This window comes from Gopherus evgoodei, chromosome 8 (genome assembly GCF_007399415.2).
Source record: "Gopherus evgoodei ecotype Sinaloan lineage chromosome 8, rGopEvg1_v1.p, whole genome shotgun sequence".
Lineage (NCBI taxonomy): Eukaryota > Metazoa > Chordata > Testudines > Testudinidae > Gopherus > Gopherus evgoodei.
Window position 1 is genome coordinate 2,157,280 of NC_044329.1, and position 21,397 is coordinate 2,178,676.

The following is a 21,397-nucleotide window of genomic DNA, read 5'->3' on the forward strand; positions in this document are numbered from 1 at the left end:
ACAGGCTGGGAACGACCTGGCTAAGCAGCAGTTCTGCAGAAAAGGACCTGGGGATTACAGTGGACGAGAAGCTGGATATGAGTCAGCAATGTACTTTTGTTGCCAAGAGGTAAACGGCATATTGGGCTGTATTAGTAGGAGGATTGCCAACAGATTGAGGGAAGTGATTATTCCCCTCTGTTGGGCACTGGTGAGGCCACATCTGGAGTATTACATCCAGTTTTGGTCCCCCCCACTACAGAGAAGATGTGGACAAATTGGAGACAGTCCAGTGAAGGGCAACAAACATGATCAGGGAGCTGCGGCACATGACTTACAAGGAAAGGCTGAGGGAACTGGGATTGTTTAGTCTGCAGAAGAGAAGAGTGAGGATGGATTTGATAGCTGCTTTCAACTATCTGAAGGGGGGTTCCAAAGAGGATGGATCTAGACTGTTCTCAGTGGTGGCAGATGACAGAACAAGGATCAAATGATCTCAAGTTGCAGTGGGGGAGGTTTAGGTTGGATATTAGGAAACACTATTTCACTGGAGGGTGGTGAAGCACTGGAATGGGTTACCTAGGGAGATGGTGGAATCTCTTTCCTCAGAGGTTTTTAAGGCCTGGCTTGACAAAGCCCTGGCTGAGATGGTTTAGTTGAGGTTGGTCCTGCTTTGAGCAGGGGGTTGGACTAGATACCTCCAGAGGTCCCTTCCAACCCTGATATTCTATGATTCTATGACCAGATGCCGAGGGAGGGAAGCAGTAGTAGGAATGACCCAGGGAAGGTAGCTCCCAGGGCCCCTCCTGGAGGGCCAAATGCTGCTGCCATTCCTAGGGCCCTGGGTTGGAGCCCGATGGAGTGAGTGCACCAGAGCTCCTCTGGCACTGCCCCACTAGGGAGTGGACACTAACCACTAGTCTCCTCAGCACACTGGGGCCCCCATGAGAGCTCTCCAAACCAGACACAGGGCCCAAGCCTCCTTGTCGGGGAGGGAGGTGTACACGGTTTGTCCTTTTTCCCCTTGGAGCATGTGTGGCCATGTGGAGCCACACTGTGCAACACCCCCTGCCCAGCTTCGTTTCTCCCAATACCCCATGACCCAGAGACCCAGGAGTTGCTCACTCCATCCATCTCCTACAGGGGACACCAGGGACTATGGTGTCCCTGTGATTGGGATCAGTGCCACACTGATTGGTTTGGTCCTAAATAGCTCTCAGCTGGACGTGAGGTTGCCCAGAATCATTCAGGGCTGGGCCTTAAGTCAACACTGGGTTACATCTGTCCCACAAAGTGGCCCAGCAGACTGGAGCACAGGGCTGAGTCAATGGGTTGCTAAGGAGGTGCAGACACAAAGGCAAGAGCATCTCCCGAAAGCCGGCTGGCTCGAGAGAAGATGCTGATGGGATTTTCTCACGTCTGGCTGAGCAGGGAGCTGGGCACAGAGTCAGAGCCTCCCCTGAGTTCTGGCAGTTTAAAGGTGCGGCACCATCGCAAAGCTGCCTTAACAATGGATTCACTGGGCACAGTAAAATCTCCCCTGTGCTCGGAGATCTCCAGCTGCCAAATCAACTCCTGGGTCCCCCCAGCACTGCAGCCGCCGCAGGGCGCACAGCTGGGCAAAGGGACAGAACCAAGATCCTGGAATCTCACGACTTTGGAAATGGCTGCTTGGGGTCACAGGCCAGTGGAATGAGTTAGACCTGCCCTCTCGCTCCTCTAAGCTAAGCCAGGCACCAACTGCAGGCAGAATACTTGCAAGATCAGGACAGCATGGCAGTCGCTTACGGTCAGATTTATCCCCTGCTGCTGGGACTCACTGCAGAGTCTGGCCGAAAGAGGCTGGTAACACGGTAAATGTCAGGTGCTTTCTTGGGTCTGGCATTAATGTGCAGCATGATCAATATGTTCTGCACTCGCAGTCATAACAATTAGGAATATCCAGGTTTGGGTGCCCATGTGCCCCATGGTGAGCACTCAGCCTGTATAACTACTCAATCATTCACCAAATCAAGGGTGTGACTTGTAACCTCCTCCAACTTATCCTGGAATCTTGTTGAGGAGGAAACATTGTTCACAGCTTGGCATTTCCCTTGAGAGCTTTGTGTCCGGTTGCCAGAATTGTGAGTGACTATTTTGGATGATGTCACATCTCCGACACCCTGTATATAGTGGGGCTCTGTCTGTGGGTTTACTGAGGGAGCAGAGCACCAAGAGCCCAGTGCAGACAAGACACCTCCGCCATGAATATAACAGGGGCCGTTCTGCTCTTTGCTCTGGCACTTTGCTGCTTCTACTCAGGTGAGTCATTTTGGCTGTAGCCTGTGCTGAGCCCTGCCCTGATACCTCAGTCCCCTTGAAAGATGGTGGCCAGCCTCACTCTGATCTATACAGGGATTCGCACATCCCCACAGGTGCTGATTCCAGGAGCTCTAACCTCCCTGCACGGATCCCAGAGCTCGGAAGGGCTGTTCCAGGGTTTCTGTCTGGGATGGGATGTCACTGACTCTGCCAGAAACCGAGGCAGCTGAAAAGAGTCACAGCCCCTAGAAACCAAACATCCATGGACTCCCCGTTCTTTTTTAATTTCCTCTTATCTAAGGTTCTGGTTGTTTTCTGATTATTTTGTTGAGGTTGAGGAGGTTGGCAGTAAAATTCTTGATCTAGTTGTTTAAATAATTGTAATTCCTGTCATTGTTTATTATGAAACTCCACAAAGAAGCCATCAGCTAGGGTGACCAGATGTTCCGATTTTATAGATTTCATGCATGCATCTGATGAAGTGGATATTCACCCACGAAAGCTCATGCTCCAATACGTTTGTTAGTCTATAAGGTGCGACAGAACTCTTTGGCCATTTTATAGGGACACTCCCAATATTTGGGGCTTATTCTTATATAGGAGCCTATTTCCCCTCCCCTACCCTCCATTTTTCACACTTTTTATCTGGTCATTCTACCATCAGGAGTCAAAAATTCCCACCCTAGATCACACCAGGCTCCCATCTACCCAATCTCTGTTTCCAACACTAGCCTGCGCCAGTGTATTTAGAGCAACATATAAGGCCCTCGGCAGCTCTGAGAGAAGGTTCCCACTGCAAAAATTTCTTCTTACCTTCTATTACTTAGGAGTTGCTTCATGCCCTGAATTAATTCAATTCAATGATACTTCATTAGCATGACAAGATCTATGGCATTGCCAAAGTAGAAAGCAGAGGATTTAGATCCTCTCCAAACACTTGCTTTTTTTGGTTAAATCCCTACCTTGTAACGCTGAATGATCCCATTGTCCAATGCTCCTTAATATAGATAATCTTCACTTGGGGGGGCTGATATCTTAGTCAACTGGATACAGTTTCATTAACAGAGTCAGACCTGTTCAGAATGAAAAATTTCAATAGAATTGAGTAATTGCTGATGTAATTCTGTGCTATGCTTAACTCTGAAGAGAAGCTCAAATAATGGAGAGAGAGAGAGTGAGTCAAAAGCTGCTGAGATTTTTATGGCTGCCCTTGAGATCCTGGATTCTGCAAAACAGCTGCTGAGACAGAACCTTTAGTGTTCTGGGATCTTTCAGACAGTCAGTGAATGGACCAGGCAGCCTGTTGTGGGGTACATGGCGGAGTGTGCCCTGTTATGTTCACACCATCCAAACGGATGTTAGAGTAAAATGTAAGACTCTCTTTCTGGATACTTGTAATATAATATGACATGATTTCTGAGGGCTTGTCTACATCAGAAAGTTGCAGCGCTGGTGAGGGAGTTACAGCGCTGCAACTTAGGAGGTCTACACATCTGCAGGGCACCACCAGCACTGCAACTCCCTGTTTGCAGCGCTGGCCGTACTCCCGCTTTGTCTCGGGTGTAGAGGATCCAGCGCTGATGATCCAGCGCTGGTAATCAAGTATAGACACTTACCAGCGCTTTTCTTGACCTCCGTGGAATAAGCAGGTATCCCAGCATAGCTGAGGAAGCCTCTGGTAATCAAGCTGGTCTCCTTCCCCGGCTTGGTCTCACGTTCCCCGAACCCCGAGCAAGCAGGTCTCCTTCCCTGCGGTTTGCAGGGGGGTTCGGGGAACGCGAGAGCAAACCGCGGCGAAGCTGGTCTCCTTTCCCGGTTTGCTCTCTCGTTCCCCGAACCCCCATTGAAGCCGCCCAACAGCGCTGCAGTGTGGCCACATCTAACACCACTTGCAGCGCTGGTTGCTGTAAGTGTGGCCACTCTGCAGCGCTGGCCCTATACAGCTGTACTAATACAGCTGTAACAACCAGCGCTGCAAAATTTTAGATGTAGACATGGCCTCAGAATCCAGAACCCTAACGTACAAGAACAAAAAACACAGAGAGAGACCAAGCAGGCTGCTCCCGAAGACAGCGAGGCACAATTCAATCCCTATTGTTGTAGGTTGGCTCTTTGAAAATTAACTGCTGAAGACCCAGATCACAAGTTTCCCAACAGAGCCCCTAATGAGCAGGATCCAGAAGCAGAACCAGGAAACCCCTCACGCTTAAAAAGATATCAGGGAACAACAAAGACACCTGAAGTGGAGTCCAGTGTCAGAGGCCAGCACCAGACAGTGTCAATGAATGGACCAGACAGCCTGTTGAGAACAGGTGAACCGAATGACAGAAAAGTGGCTGTGGTATGAAATGCAATACTCCATAACTGGCTTTTTAAAGCAAAGTGTGACAGACCCAAACCAGTGGGGTACAGGAGTCTAGTAGAGAGAAAAGTGTACTGGTCACTGGCTGAGTTTTCTGTTCCCTGAGTGACCAGAGCAGGGGCTGCACTAGAGTAATCAGGAACCTGCTAGAACCAATTAAGGCAGACAGACTGATTAGATCACCTGCAGCCAATCAAGGCAGGCTAATCAGGGCACCTGGGTTTTAAAAGGAGCTCACTCCAGTCAGGCGGGGAGGAGCCAGAGGCGAGGAAGTGCATGTGAGGAGCTGGGAGCAAGAGGCACAAGGAGCTGAGAGGGAGAGGCTGTGCTGCTGGAGGACTAAGGAGTACAAGCGTTATCAGACACCAGGAGGAAGGTCCTGTGGTGAGGATAAAGAAGGTGTTTGGAGGAGGCCGTGGGGAAGTAGCCCAGGGAGGTGTAGCTGTCATGCAGCTGTTACAAGAGGCACTATAGACACCTGCGATCCACAGGGCCCTGGGCTGGAACCCGGAGTAGAAGGTGGGCCCGGGTACCCCCCAAACCTCCCAACTCGCCATCAGACACAGGAGAAGTTGACCCAGACTGTGGAGAAGATCACTGATGTGAGCAAATTTGCCAATAAGCGCAGGACCCACCAAGACAGAGGAGGAACTCTGTCACAAAAGCAATTAATCACTTTTGTTGTGGATAGTTTTGAGGCTAATCCTGCTTCCACTGACGTCAGTGGACATTTTTTGGCCTCTGTTGGCTGGGTGTAGCTTTGAAAGAACAGCAGGATATTATGGAGCTGGCAGCTAACAGAGCAATTTCTTCAGCTCAAGTGACAGGGGCCTGTGTTTCAAACGCTTAAGATGAGATCAACATGTGGGCATTGTTTTATTATAGGTGGCTTAAGACAGCCATGATCCCACTATATGGTTGAACTGTTCCCCCATGAAACTCCAAAGAAAGAAAGAAAGAGACATTTCTTTGCATTTTTATGATTAAGTCTTGCTGACAACAGGAATGTTTTCTGAACCCTTTCACTGAATTGAGTGGATATCTTCACCCAGAAGGAGAAGGGTTAAAACAAATAGCCCTGAGATCTTGTCAGAAGTTCCTGGAAAAGTAGGAAACTCCCCACCTCCCCCCAAAGGCGAGGATGAGATCCTGTAGAGGAGACACCTGCTGTCATGGAGTGTGGGGGAGTCAGAGCCCTGCACCCCCATTTCCTGCGATTCACTGGGACTCTCAGCCAGCCAGTAAAATGGAAGGTTTATTGGATGAGAGGAACACTGTCCCAAGCAGGATTAGTAGGTATACTCAGGACCCCTCAGTCACGTCCTTCTAGGGGGCAGGGAGCTTAGACCCCAGTACTGGGGCTCCCTCTGTTTCCCCAGCCAGCTCCGCACTGAAACTCTCCAGCCCCTCCTCTGCCTTTTTCTCTTTCCCGGGCCAGGTGGTCACCTGATCTCTTTGTTCCCCAATATCTTCAATTGGCAACTTTGCAGCAAAGGGGCCCAGACCATCAGCTGCCAGGAGACAGGGTGTCGGCCATTCTCTGTCCAAACACCATCACACTAGCCCTCTCGGGCTCTGCAACAATCACATACCCTTCTCCCACCACCTAGTTACTTATAAAGGCATAGGGGAAACTGTCATTAAGAACATTCCCACTTTGTCACACCTGCCTAGAGTAGGATCACTATGGAAAGTCCCAAGAACGTTTGCCTCTTCCTCCGTTCCTCCTTTGCGATCTCAGCTCAGTTAATACAGTTGGTACAAGAGCTGACATCCCCAGTGGCACAACCCCATACCAGACCATTTGAAAAGGCTCGGTATAAAAATAGAGAGAGAGACTTGGTCAGAACTAGGGACATCAATAACCCCAGCACCAGGATGGGAGAGAGAATCTGAAACAGTCTCATTCTGTCTGTATGTTTTGTTCCAGACGCTGCTGGCCAGGCTGGGATGGTAAGTCAAACTCTCCCTGTTAGTTAATAGTCACTTTCCCCAGTCTCTGGTTTGTAGTGTAACCCTTCTTCCCCTCTGAGTTGGCAGCAACAAGGGCCGGGTTCAGTATCCAGGGGTTCCGTTTCAGTAACACAATGCATAACCGGCTCGAGCCCCCACTCAGTGACCTGGGACACCCACATATCACACCCCCCTGGGCGCCTCTAGGAGGCAATACTTCCCCTCTCGCAAGCACGGAGTCGGAGTGTGGCAAAATCTTTTTAATAAAGGAAGGAATCAATGCGGCATCCCATTGGAGAAACACCACAAACAGGGTTATAACACAAACCATAAACAAAAACCCACCTCCAAGTACGTTTGGCACTGTCCTTTTTCCCCTTAGGGTTTTAAGTCCAATCACCCCGAAGTCCAACAACCCTGCCAGCCGCTCCGCTGCCACCAGCTGTCCTGTGATCCGCTCCAGCCGTCCCCACAACTGCTCCACTCCGCCAGCTGCTCTGTTCCACAGTATAGCTTCAGGCTCCCCCGCTAGTTAGCACAGTACTCAGTGCTCTCAGCTCAGTAATTTCAGCTGTTTAGTGATTTCAACTCTTAGTGATTCCAGCTCATAGTAGGGGAGCCCCAGTGCTAGTGCACCATTAGCCCAAAGTGAGTTCAGCTCAGTAACCTGTATTTAGATTCTTGAGGGAATAAAAAAATCAACTCTGACATTCCACAGTGGAGAGGGTGGAAATGGTGCTTCTGGCTCCACAAGGAGACTGCACCACCAGGCACAGATACCTGCCCCCAGCCTCTCTCAGTTCACTGGGTTTTGGAACCCATGTCCCTTGTCTAGCAAGTACCACCCAACTGAGGGTGAGTCATTTGTCACCAAGCAGTCCCACAGCTTGGCAATCTGGGATAGGGTAGGCGTGCCTATGCAAATACATTCTCTGAAATTCTTTCCACCAGATGTCAGAGTAGAGCTTATCCTGACTCTGCTTACAGTAGCATCACAGGGACCATGATCTCTGAGTTAGAAACATACGAGAGCACATGACTCAGAGCAGAAGCAGACTCTACCCCGTGCCCTAGCAAGGGAAAGTAAATTGCCGGGGCTGAGAACCCCTGGGTACGTCTACACTGGAACAAAAAACCCCGGGCCCGGCCATGGCTGGACTGGATCAGCTGACTCGAGCTTGGGGGCTTGGGCTGCAGGGCTAAAAATGGCTGTGTAGACGTTGGTGCTCTGGGACCCTCCCCCCTCGTAGGGTAACAAAGGTCAGGCTCCAGCCCAAGCCCAAATGTCTACATAGCAATTGCACAGTCCGAGCCCAAGTCAGCTGACCTGAGCTAGCCAGGGGTGTCTCATTGCTGAGTAGACGTAAACGATGTGGTCAGGGTGATGGATTCCATACGCTACTGTACGAGGCAGTCTGTGATGGGCCTGGGGGAGACACACAGAGCAACTGAGAAAGAACAGAGGAAGTGACAGTGTGACAAGAGCATGAGGAGTTTTATATTTGAGCATCAGCTGCCTGTGGAGATGCTTCTGAACCTGCATCATATTTATAGAATGATAGTGAAAGAGCATCTCTTAGACTAGCGTGTGACAGTCTGTACCCCTATGTTCACCCCTTTTACAAGATTATGATACATTTTGTACAAAGTATTGTGAGGTATCATTTGAAAACTCATAACGTGCTAAACATTATAGTCCTGTTAAATATGTGAGGCAACTTTGTATGTAAAGTTATAATATTCTACTGTATAAGACATGTTCCCAGTCTGGGGAAACAGCTGTAACCCAGAGACAAAAGACAAACTGACACCTCAGCCAGGTCTCAACGTAATCAAACAGATCATCATGTGGTTACATGGCCATTCTTTGGCAGGAAAAGAGTTGTGAGAGAGAAATTTACTTGTTGGCAAATGAACAACTGGAAGTTCCCATCCCCACAAACTTTCTGTTGCATCAACCCCAGCTGGAGATGATGCTCAAAGAAGAGGGGAAAATATAAGAATGGGGAACAAATGGCCCAAGTTACTCCTCCCTTTCTCTCTGCCCACGACATCACCAACACCTGAAGGACAAGGAAAGTAACGCGGGACTGGGGGAGGGGTCCTGGTGGAAAAGACAGCCAGTAAGATTGCTGAAGCATTTTGTGAGAGAGACCTTTAACTTTGAATTCACTTAGCTTGATAAGTCAGGCATTAGTGGCATTTTGCTTTTATTTTCTCGTAGCCAATTCTGACTTTGATGCCTCATTATTTATAATCTCTTAAAATCTATCTTTCTGTAGTTAAAGCACTTGTTTTATTGTTTTATCTAAATCAGTGTGTTTGGATTGAAGTGTTTGGAAAACTCCATTTGAGATAATAGGATTTGTGCATTTCATTTTCTATTAATAAACTTTATATGAGCTTGTATTGTCCAGGAGGGTGGTGGGCAGTACAAGACACACATTTCTGGGGGAAAGTCTGGGACTGGAAGTTTCCTGCTGTTTCCCTGCAGTGTAATTCAAGAGTGGCTGGCTAAAGTACTCATACCATACAGCTCAGGGTAATTTACATGCTGGAAGCTGTGTGTGAGCAGGAACAGGAGTGGTTGCTTTCATAGCAAAGCAGTGTAAAATGCACCCCAGGTTGGAGAACTGAGGAGACACAGCTCTTCATCAATCCAGATTGTACCCTGGGTAATGTCAGATTAGCATCTGATGCCTGTGGAGATGCCCCTTCACTCACAGAGGATGTGCCGTGGGTTCAGAAACGTCTCTTAAACCAGGGAGAAGGACTCAGCTTCTCCTGGCAGCGAGAGGGGGACTGGGAAGTCAGTTAATCAGAACGTCAGTAGAGACAAGGGACAGAATTAGGTACTGCGAGCTCCCAGGGTCCTCTGTGTTCAGAGAATGCCCAGCCCCATGGACGAGTGGGGGCGTCGGGGCACTACTGAAATGCAGACAATAACTCTAACAGCAATACTAATTTTCTTCATAGGGTTTCTGCAGTGAGTAAGAGGAGCCTCCAGAATTATGCACCATGGAATACAAACCTGTTTGTGGCACTGATGGGAAAACATACAGCAACAAATGCTTCTTTTGCGCAGCAGTCTAGTAAGTAACAGAATAAACGGCCCATTAACAAAAACTAAAATACAATTGTGAGGTAACTCAAGGCCCTGCCAGCACCCATGTCTTTACTGCCTAGAGGCTGGGTCGACTTCCTCAGCTCTGGTTAATGTGACATACTGGGGCCTTGACAGATGCTTTGCTCTCGTTGTCCATAGGGGTTGCAGCCCTCAGTTCTGTGTCTCTCTCTTTCCCTCTAGTGAAAACCTTGGAAGTCTTTGCTTTGCGCACTATGGAGAATGCGAGTCACATGAGGAGGCAAAACAAAAAGGTGACCTTTAGCACTCAGTTCCCACTGACAGATTCCCGCCCGGAGTCCCGTTCTCGTCTCATCCACAGTTCCAGGCCTCTGAGAGCATTGCTGACTCCCCACCTGTCTGTGCAATAAAGCAAACTCAGCAGAATTAGTTACCTCTTGATTTTTTCCCCTTTCAGCAGGGGGCTCTGATCTCCCATGTCTCACACGGGCTCTCCCCAACTTACAGACAGGAGTTAAGGAGAACACAAAGTGCAGTAACAATCACAGGCATTAAGGGAGCCACAGACTGGCAATTATTCTATCACCTCCTGCCATGGCTTTTCCTACAGGATAAATCAATACACAAACCCCAGACACATTCCCTGTAGCTGACTCCCTTCCAGACCTGCGTGTTCCCCATAGACCAGAACATGAGACTATGAGCAAAACCCCAGAAAAAGACCTTTGCCTGGTGTAACGATGCTGCCTTTGGCAGAACACAACTGAGAGCATCAATTCAGGACAAATTGCTCAGAGCAGGGCAGTCACAGCCCAAGGCTGAGTTTCCTTTACTATTAAGGCACCAAACCAGCCAAACAGAGAGGACTTTGGTCTCACCCCACTGGCTAACCACAAGTCACCACCAGGACCACTGCTCATGGGGACGAATGGTTATGAAAACCAAAATCCCAGTAAAATAAAAAAGATTCTCTTGATTCCAAAGGACCAAGCTCCAGACTCAGGTCAATATACAAGTCAGATCTTACCCACAAATCATGCTGTTGCCAATCCTTCAGAATCTAAAATCTAAAGGTCTATTCATAAAAAGAAAGAAAGAAAAGGTGAGAGCTAGAACTGGATAAATGGAATCAATTATGTACAGTGATGGCAAAGTTCTTGGTTCAGGCTTGTCGCAGTGATGGAGTAAACTGCAGGTTCAAATCAAGTCTCTGGAGAACATCCCCAGCTGGGATGGGTCATCCAGTCCTTTGTTCAGAGCCTCAGTTTGTAGCAAGGTTCCTCCAGAGGTCAGAAGTAGGATTGAACACAAAATGGAGGGGTTTCCAGGGCCTTTTATATCCTCTGCCATGTGGAAGGACATCCCTTTGTTCTTCCTGTGGAAAATAACAGCAACAAGATGGAGTGTGGAGTCCCTTGGGGAAGTCACATGTCCATGCATGACTCAGTTCATTACGGGAGAGCAGCCATTGCTCACATGCTAATTTGAACATTGATAGGAAGACTTCTCATGTGAATTGGAGTCTCCCAAGGTTCATTGTCAGTTACGTGTTTCTCGATTGGACACATAATCTGAAGATCCCTTCTCAATAAACTGGCCAAATGCTTCACTGGCGCTACTTAGAATCAAACACATTGAGATACGAGTACAGAGCCAATATTTATAACTTCAAATACAAAACTGATACATGCATACAGACAGCATAATTATAACCAGCACATAATAACCTTTTCATAGACACCTCACTGGACCTCCTTTGTTCAAGATTAGGACCTGGGTTGCAACAATGATCTATACAGTCACAGTTCATGTCAATAACATCACACCTAGGAGAACACCAAGGGATTGGAGAGGATGGGCTCCCCAACCCAGACATAGGACCCGGGGCTAGTAGTCGGGGTGGGAGTTGTTAAGGGCTTGTGGGCTTGTGGATCCATGCTGTGCGCCACACCCTACACACCAGCAAACCCTTGATCCTCCCAATACACACCCGTTCCCCCAGAGACCCACGAGCTGCACAGTTCGTCGGTCTCCTCCATGGTGCACAGGGGACTGCAGCTTCCCTCTGACTGGAGTCTGAGCTGCGCTGATGCCCTGTGCAGCAGACAACAACCTGCCACATTTGGCTCTTCATGTGCTTGGAAGCTGCTTCACTTCTGGGCTGCCCTGGGGGAGCCTGACAGATCTCTGACTATGCTGGTGCTGGCTGTAAGGCAGCGCCCTGTCACAGTGACTCAGGAGCGTCTGGGAGTGGGGAGACGCCAGAGACAAATAACGGGGAGGTGGGTACAAAGGGGCAGCCCAAAATGACTCAAGCTAGTGAACAGGAGCAGCTAACAGGGGAGCTTAGCGAGGGAGTTTACAGGGGGAGTGGGAGTGGGGGGGTGACATTACTGATATAAACTGGGACCATATAGAACATGGTTGCAACCAAGGTCCTGTAGTGGCACCAAATCTTATGTAAAGGGGGGTTATATAAGATGTCTAAGACCAGGTTATGGGTTGCTGGTTATGATTATGCTGTCTGTATGTCTGTATCATTTTGTAGTTGAAGTTATGAATATTGGCTCTGTTCTGTCTGTATTTCAAACTTGTGCCGTGCTTCTGGGAGGCATCCCAGACAGGTTGGTGTTAGCTCTGCCTAGCCTGCTTGATGGCCCATTAAGGATAGGGTGACCAGAAGTCCCAATTTTACCGGGACAGTCCCGATATTTGCTTGTTTGTCCTGCGTCCCGACCAATGTTAGGTCGGGACACTGGACAAACAGCAAAGGCTCCAGAGCCCAGAAGGGCTCGCGCCCTCCCCCGCCCCAACTCTGCCCCGTTTCCTCATTGGCTCCCTCCACAAATCCCCGCCTCTTGCCAAGCCTGCCGTGCCCAGGAGACGCAGGGGAGTGCAAGGCAGGGCTGAGTGTGAGTCCAGTCTGGCCTTGAGCAGGCAGGACTCAGGCGCGGTACCTGGATGGAGAGTAGAGAGTGACCCACGGGGCCAGGAGGGGGCTGTTCTCCCCACCTGGCAGCGGGACTCGGAAGCAGCCACTGCTGCAGCTCCCACTGCCACGGGGGGAGGAAGAGGCCAAGCACGTGGCGCCTGGGACCGAACCCCCCGAGCCCGGGCCTGCTGCGGGGACCCAGCAATGCGCACGCTGCACCCAGCCCCTGGCCAGTCGTGTCTGGGCTGGCTGCCCAGCTGGTGCAATCCCACGGCGGAGGCATCGGCAGCCCAACCCCGTTCGCTTCCCTGCAGGACCCGAGCGGATGAGGGGGGCTGGGGCCTGCTGCCCCCACTCCGGGGCCGCCTGCGGGATTGCACCAGCTGGGCAGCCAGCCCCGATGTGACTGGCCAGCGGCTGGGTGTATCATAACCTTAGTCCCAGATTTGGACCTTAGCGTCCAAAATATGGGGGTTAGCATGAAAACCTCCAAGCTTAGCTACCAGCTTGGACCTGGTACTTGCTGCCACCACCCAAAAAATTAGAGTGTTTTGGGGCACTCTGGTCCCCCTGAAAAACCTTCCCTGGGGACCCCAAGACCCAAATCCCTTGAGTCTCACAACAAAGGGAAATAATCCTTTTTCCCTTCCCCCCTCCAGGTGCTCCTGGAGAGATACACAGACACAAGCTCTGTGAAACTACACAGAGTGACTCCCCCTCTCCGTTCCCAGTCCTGGGAACAAAAAGTACTTTCCTATTCCCCCAGAGGGAATGTAAAATCAGGCTAGCAAATCCAACACACACACAGATCTCCCCCCTGATTTCTTCCTCCCACCAATTCCCTGGTGAGTACAGACTCAATTTTCCTGAAATTTCCCAGTAAAGAAAACTTCAACAGGTCTTAAAAGAAAGCTTTATATAAAAAGAAAGAAAAATACATACAAATGGTCTCTCTGTATTAAGGTGACACAATACAGGGTTAATTGCTTAAAAGAATATTGAATAAACAGCCTTATTCAAAAAGAATACAAATCAAAGCACTCCAGCACTTATATTCATGCAAATACCAAAGAAAAGAAACCATATAACTTACTATCTGATCTCTTTGTCCTTACACTTAGAAACAGAAGACTAGAAAGTAGAAACTACTTCTCCAAAGCTCAGAGAAAGTAGGCAGGCAGAAAACAAAGACTCAGACACAAACTTCCCTCCACCCAGAGTTGAAAAAATCCGGTTTCCTGATTGGTCCTCTGGTCAGGTGCTTCAGGTGGAAGAGACATTAACCCTTAGCTATCTGTTTATGACAGGGTGCAGCGTGCGCGCTGAGTCCCCGCAGCAGGCCCGGGCTCGGGGGGTTCATGGGTGCCAGAGCCACAGCCACCGAGCTTGGCCAGCGGCCGCTTCCTCCCTCCGCGGCAGTGGGAGCTACAGCAGCGGCTGCTCCCGAGTCCTGCTGCCCAAGTGGACCCAACAGCCGCCGCCTGGCCCCACAGGCCGCCCCCCTATTCTCCCTCCAGTTACCGCGCCCGAGTCCTGCCTGCTCAGGCCCAGGCCGGACTCATACTCACCCAGGCTCTGCGCTCCCCTGAGTCTCTCGGGGCCTCCCTCCAGTGCTAGTGGAGGCCAATAACTTCGATTTCCGTCCACACTAACCCTAAATCGATTTAGTAATATCGATTTTAGGGTTACTCCTCTCGTTGAGCAGGAGTACAGAAATCGATTTTAAGAGCCCTTAAAATCGATTTAAAGTGCCTTGTAGTGTGGACGGGTACAGCGTTAAATCGATTTAATGCTGTTTAAATCGATTTAACGCTGTAGTGTGGACCAGGCCTATCTCATCTTCAATTCTGCTTCTTACCTCTGGAGGGACTTGGCTACAAGCTGAAGCTCTACACAAGGGACTGATGACCCATCCCAGCGGGGGATGTACTCCAGAGACTTGATTTGACCCTGCAGTTTACTCCATCACTGCTACAAGCCTGAACTAAGAACTTTGCCATCACTGTATGTAATTGATTCCATTTAGCCAATTCTAGCTCTCATCTCTTTTTCTTTTTATGAATAAACCTTTAGATTTTAGATTTTAAAGGACTGGCAACAGCGTGATTTGTGGGTAAGATCTGATTTGTATAGTGACGTGGGTCTGGGGCTTGATCCTTTGGGATTAAGAGAACCATTTTCTTTTACTGGGGTGTTGGTCTTCATAACCATTCATCCCCAGGACAAGTGGCACTGGTGGTGATACTGGGAGACTGGAGTGTCTAAGGAAATTGCTTGTGTGACTTGTGGTTAGCCAGTGGGGTGAGATCAAAGTCCTCTTTGTCTGGCTGATTTGATTTACCTTAGAGGTGGAGAAACCCCAGCCTTGGGCTGTAACTGCCCTGTTTAAGCAATTGGGCCTGAACTGGCACTCTCAGTTGGGTCCCACCAGAACCGCTAGGGCTGGAGCACATCTGCCTCCTCTCAATGGGTCAATTGTGTAGCTGATGGTCCTTAATGGGCCATCAAGCAGGCTAGGCAGAGCTAACACCAACTTGTCTGGGATATCTCCCAGAAGTACAGCACAAAGTTGAAATACAGACAGTATAGAGCTAATACTCATAACTTCAACTACAAAATGATACAGATAGCATAATCATAACCAGCAACTCATAACCTGGTCTTAGACATCTTATATGACCCTCTTTACAAAAGATTTGGTGCCACTACAGGACCTTGGTTGCAACCATGTTCTATATGGTCCCAGATTATATCAATAACATCACAGGGGGCTAGATACACATTACATTCCTTAAACTCCTTTACACTTAAGCCCAAAACACCCCCAGATAAAAACAAAACTGCTTTACAAAATATTTGTGTTAATGCAAGGAGTAAATAACACTTCCTTATTTCCTTTCTCCACACATGTAAAGCAGTACAGGAATAAATAGCCCACCAATAAACACAAAAAGCATAGACGGTTCTGCAGGAACTCAGGTTCATGGCCATTCTCACCAGTATTTAGACTCAAGGAACAATTTGGTATTTTCTATAATTTCAAAATGTTTCATTTTGATTTTGACCTTTTGAAAAAATTGTTTTAAAATATGTGGTAATGAAATAAAGGAAGTTTTGAAATGGAAAGTCATTTCTCAATGAAAAATCAGAACTCATCATTTTGACAATGTCAGTAGTGCTTTTTCCATAAAGAAATTTCATGTACACAATTCCTTATTGAAAACCATTTCCTCAAAATGTTTCTGACCAGTCTGTAGCCCACATAGCAACTGTCTGACTCTCACTCTTCACAGGTAGGCCCAAGAGCGCAGCATTAATTCATCCCTGTAATGGGGACCTTTGCAGATGTTTTGACCTCTTTGCCCTCGAAGATTCCAGCGCTGAGTCAGTTCTGTATCGCTGCCTTTCCTCGTAGGGCGAGGGGCGGAAACCTTGAGCATGGCAGAGAATGCTGAGTTCTTCATGGGACAGGGTGCTGAAAGGAAGCTGAATCCATTTTGCTTTCACGTTCCACTCACAGATCCCTACATGGAGACAAGTTCTCTGCTCATCCTCCATTTCAGGACCAGCTCCCCTGTTAGCATCTGTCTCACTCCATCTGCTTGGTCAGTAAAACACACACAGCTGAAAACTTTCCCTGTCTGTATTTCCCTTTGCCAAGGAATGGATGCTGCTCTCCAGTGTCACATCACCTCTAAGAAGAGAGTTCTCGTGTGGCCTGGACAGAGAATAGAAAGTGCAATAGCAGGACCAGGCACGACAGGCCCCAAGAGTTATTGTATCTCCTCTTCCCCCCATCTCCTTTCCTTTCAGAGAAATCCACATGCAAACACCTGGTACGTGGCCTGCATCCATCCCTCTCAGACTCTGAGTGTAACCACCTCTACTGCAGGGTGTCCTGAGTTCTGGGGTATCCTGGCTCTGCGGTATCTGACTTTCCGTGCTCCAAGCATTTCAGTGGTTCGGCTGCTGGTCTCAATGGCTTCCCAGAAACACTCCTCCACTCGGTTACATGGAGCCTGTCTTTACTGGGGCTGCCAGAATAAACTGCAAACCGCCCAAAACTGCTACTAAACTCCACAGTTCCCAGCTCAGCTCCTTGGGGCTGTCTGACACAGCAGAATTTGGGGGGTTCCTCAGCCCAGTGCCAGGAATACCTCCCTCCATCCCAGAGACCATCAGACACGGGCCTGCAGGTCCCCCAGCCGGGATCCGGCCTTTGGTCCCCTCCCCATGGCCATCTCCTTTGCCAGCCACAGGCTGCTCCCCAGCCTGGTCCTCAGGCACGCCAGGCCCAGCCCTCGGGCTGCCTGCTATATGGGCCTCACCCTTGCAGCCGCTCCCAGCCGGCTGACCTGCTGTGTCCCGTGATCCCCCCGATGAGTCTCGCCATGGTTGCTGCTCTGAAAGCCCCAGCTCCTGTACCCAGCTGGACATGGGGAGTCTCGGCTTTTCTTTAAAAAAGCGAGTTTCTGCCCTGGGAAATGTGACGACTAAGGGATCAAGCACCAGCAGGCAGATCAAAAAATCCCCCCTGCCCCGTTTATCATCCTTATCCCAATCCTGTGATTGTGGGTCCAGAATCATGAATTTTGAAGCCTAGGGTTGGTTACGCTGTGCTCCAGCCCTGGCCCTCTGCGGCAACTTCTCCCCTTGACTACAGGCCCTGTGCTGGAGGGACTATGGAGCTCTTAACCAGGCACTGAACTGGGCTGTCACGGGGCCCAGTGACAAGTCAGCAGGCTCAGACCCAGTTTTTCAATGGTGCAAGTCCTGAAGCCAAGAGCCAAGCCAGAGTTCAAGGGCTTTGCCTGGGGCAAGAGGAGGAGGAATCCCCAGCCCAGAAGCAGGGCCCAGTGCACCCAGACAGTTACCTGGTGTCCAGCTGCTCCAGCATTTGGAAGCGGAGAAGGGAACATCCCATCGCTTCCCCCCAGCAGCACTGGGGCCATGTGGTGCCCCACTGTGCCATAACCCACAGCGGCCCCACATCCCTCCCAATCCCCATGGCAGAGACCTGTACCCTGAACCCAGCCATGATCTTCCTGGTGCACAAGGGGCAGACGGGTCCCTCTGAACGAGGTCTGTGCTGCCTTTCTCCTCATACAGCACAACTACCGCTCGTCCCGTGCCTCTGGATCCCAGCAGACCTATCGGCTGCCTTAGTTCGGGGCTGCCTGAGGGAGCTCTCCCTGTGCCCGTTAACATATGGACACAGGGCTACTGACTGCACGCTGGTGCCACGTGGCCGCTTCCCCTCCCTCCTGGGTCAGATTGAATTTCCAAGCTGCTTTTACAAAGAGATTGGCAGGAGATTGAGGGGCAGGGTGCGTGGACCCTGGAATATGCTGGTTTCTGGTGCAGGACAGCACAGCTGAATGTGACTGGGACGCAAGGTGGTGGTTCTCAGCAACCAACAGAGCCCCGGACACACCTGGTAGAATGTAAATAACTTGCTTGCTTTCCTCTGCAGGTGCGACATGATTGACAAAGGCTTACGTTGAATTCACCTGGGTATGTCAGGGCACTTTAACCTTCCCCACTAATATTTATTGCAGTCCCCAAAGGGTATTTGATACAGACACATTCTTGTCCGACTTACGACGGAATGATGATTTGCTGTAATGGTTTGTAGCCTTAGCGACCATTTCGACAGGGATTTCATAATCCAATTGTCTATATATATGAGATCTCCTCCCTTGGGCTGCATTGAGAGAGTATCTGCAGAGCTCAGCACTGACTCCAGCAGACCCACTAACCACATCCACCAGGAAGACAGCAGCTTTTGTTGTGTTCTTCACTCTGGGGCTTTTCTCCAGCTTTCAGGGTGAGTAACTTTTGCTGCAGCCTGTACAGAGCTCTGTGTCTGACCCTCTAACCTTCAGCAGGGACTCAACCGTGAAAAACCAGCTCGGCCCCTGCTACAGACGTTTGGGTGTCATAAGCAGGGGAAGTTGCTCATGGCAGAAACAGCCATTTCCTTTGGAAAGATGTTACTGAGGGGCCATTATGGGCTTTTACCCAAACCCCAATCTGGGAGCTTCAAACAATTGCACCTGCAATTAATTGTGCATCCTGGTGATGGTATTTCAGGTCAGACTGTGGGTGCATTACACTCAGTGTTTCTATTTGTCACAACAATTGGATGAGGGAGCAGGAAACCTTTCCATGGCCCAGTTGCTGGTTAGGAAGCTGCATGCATTGTCCTAGGCAAAGGTGAATGTAGTTAACTGATTTCCCTCTGACATTTCCCTTAGTTATATTGTTTGTGTCCCTGTTTTCTTCCAGATGCTGTCGGCTATGGCTATAATGGTCAGGTGAGTCTAACACTCACTGTGAATCAATTGTCACTTTCCCCGATCCCTGGTGTGTAGCATTATGGAGACCAGGACCTCTGGGTTAGAAAGACACAGGAACTCATGAGTCAGTATGGGAGCAGACTCTACCCCAGGCCCTAGTGAGGGAGGAGTGAATCCCTGGCCTGAGACTTCATGTGGTCCAAGTGATGGACTCCATACACAACTGGACAGGACACCGTCTGTGATGGGCCTGAGGGAGTCACAAAAAGGGACTCAGAGATGGAAGTGGAAGGGGATGGTAAGACAAGAGCATGAGGTTTTCCATATTTGAGGATCTGCTTCCTGAGGAGATGCTCCTTTGCTCACATACTTTGTGATGCGAGTTCGGAAGAGTCTCGTGGACCAGGGAGACGGCCTCAGCTCCTCCAGGCAGAGAGAGGGGAATTGGGAAGTCAGTTCATCAGAACCAGAGTTGAAAGAGACAAGGGACAGGATAAGATAGTGTGAGCTTGAGGGGGAGGGGTGACTGTCCCTTCCTCTGTGTTCATAGCACGCCCAACACCATGAGAATGTCAGGGCACAACTGAAATACAGACAATAACACCAATATGAATTTCACTTGTAGGGGTTCTGCAGTGAGTACCAGAGTCCTCAAACTTTCTGCACCTTGGACTATCGCCCAATCTGTGGCACTGATGGCAACACATACGGCAACAAATGTGCCTTTTGTAGAGCAGTCTTGTAAGTAAATAGGATAAAATTCAATAAGGACAAATGCAAAGTGCTCCTCTTAGGAAGGAACAATCAGTTGCACACATGCAAAATGGGCAATGACTGCCTAGGAAGGAGTACAGCAGAAAGGGATCTGGGGGTCATAGTAGATCACAAGCTAAATATGAGTCAACAGTGTAATACCTTTGCAAAGAAAGAAAACATCATTCTGGGCTGTATTAGCAGGAGTGTTGTAAGCAAGACACAGAAGTAGTTCTTCTGCTTTACTCCTCCCTGATACGGCCTCACTTGGATTATTGTATCCAGTGAAAAAGTGGAGAAACTGAGAAAGTCCAGAGAAGAACAACAAAAATGATGAAAGGTCTAGAAAACATGGCTTCTGAGGGACAATTGAAAAAATTAAGTTTGTTTAGTCTGGAGAAGAGGGGACACGATAACAGTTTTGAAGTACATAAAAGGTTGTTACAATCAGGAGGGAGAAAAGTTGTTTTAGTTAACCTCTGAGGATAGGACAAGAAGCAGTGGGCTTAAATTGGAGAAATGGCAGTAGTTAAGCACTCAAATAAATTGACTAGGGAAGTTGTGGGATCTACATCATTGGAGATTTTTGAGAGCAGGTTAGACAAACACCTGTCAAGGATGGTCTAGATCAGTAGTGGGCAACCTGCGGCCCGCAAGCTGCCTGCGGCCCATCAGGATAATCTGACTGCAGGACACAAGACATTGTCACTGCCCCCCACAGCTCCCAATGGCCGCTGTTTGCCAATCCTGGCCAATAGGAGCTGTGGGAAGTGGCAGACAGCACATCCCTGCGGCCCGCCACTTCCTGCATTGGCCACTGGGAGCTGTGGGGGGCCCTGCCTACAGATGGTCAACATCAGCACAATGTCTCGTGGCCCGCAATCAGATTACCCTGAGGGACCGCATGTGGCCTGTGGCCACGGGTTGCTCACCACTAGTCTAGATCATGAGTGCAGGGGACCTGTCTAGACGACCTCTCGAGGTCCCTTCCAGTCCTATGATTCTATTATTCTACAGCAATAAATAGCCCATTAATAAAAACCAAAACACAATTGTGGTGTGAGTCAAGCCCCTGCCTGCGCCCATCTGTTTTACCTCCTAGATGCTGGGTCAACTTCCTCAATCTAATTTTTCCTGTTAGCAAATCAGCTCTGGTTAATGTGACATACTGGGGCCTTGACAGAAGGTTACCCTCATTGTCCGTAAGGATTGCCGCCCTGAATTCTGTGTCTCTGACTTTCTCCCTAGTGAAAACCTTAGAAGTCTTTGCTTTGCATATGATGGAGAATGCTGAATCCCTGGGGTGCCGAGCGCTGATATGGAGCTGAACCCCATTTGCTTCTAGTTCCCACCCGCAGATCCTCGCATGGAGCCACATTCTCATCTCATCCTCCATTTCCAAGGCTCCTGACAGCGTCGCTGACTATCCCCTTGCATGTCCGATAAAGCAAACTCAGCAGAATTCATTACCTCTGTGTTTTTTTCCCCTTTCCAAGGAGGGACTCTGCTCTCCTGTGTCTCACATGGGCTCTCCCCAGTTTACAGACCATAGTTAATGAGAACACAAAGTGCAAACCAGTCACAGGCATTAAATGGCTCTACCTTTGAAAGGTATTATATCACCTCCTACCCTGCCCTGTCCTCCTAGAGAAATCCCTACACAAACCCCAGACACGTTCCCTGTATCTGACTCACTTCCAACTGAGTGTTCTCAATGGACCAAATCATGAGAC

The 21,397-nt window shown here is 49.3% G+C and overlaps 2 protein-coding genes across 2 annotated transcripts; both read left to right on the forward strand.

Annotated features, from left to right (window-relative positions):
• Positions 1-2,222: 2,222 nt before the first annotated feature.
• Positions 2,223-9,984, forward strand: LOC115656113 (ovomucoid-like). The gene is given in 4 exon segments (XM_030572418.1): positions 2,223-2,280; positions 6,573-6,595; positions 9,572-9,687; positions 9,903-9,984. Coding segments are annotated over 4 exon segments (279 nt in total).
• Positions 9,985-17,618: 7,634 nt separating this feature from the next.
• Positions 17,619-21,120, forward strand: LOC115656115 (serine protease inhibitor Kazal-type 6-like). The gene is made up of 5 exons (XM_030572420.1): positions 17,619-17,694; positions 18,329-18,439; positions 18,901-18,929; positions 19,537-19,652; positions 20,913-21,120. The coding sequence occupies exons 1-5, from the start codon at positions 17,619-17,621 to the stop codon at positions 20,956-20,958; spliced, it is 378 nt and encodes a 125-aa protein (XP_030428280.1). The 3' UTR covers positions 20,959-21,120.
• The last annotated feature ends 277 nt before the right edge of the window (positions 21,121-21,397 follow it).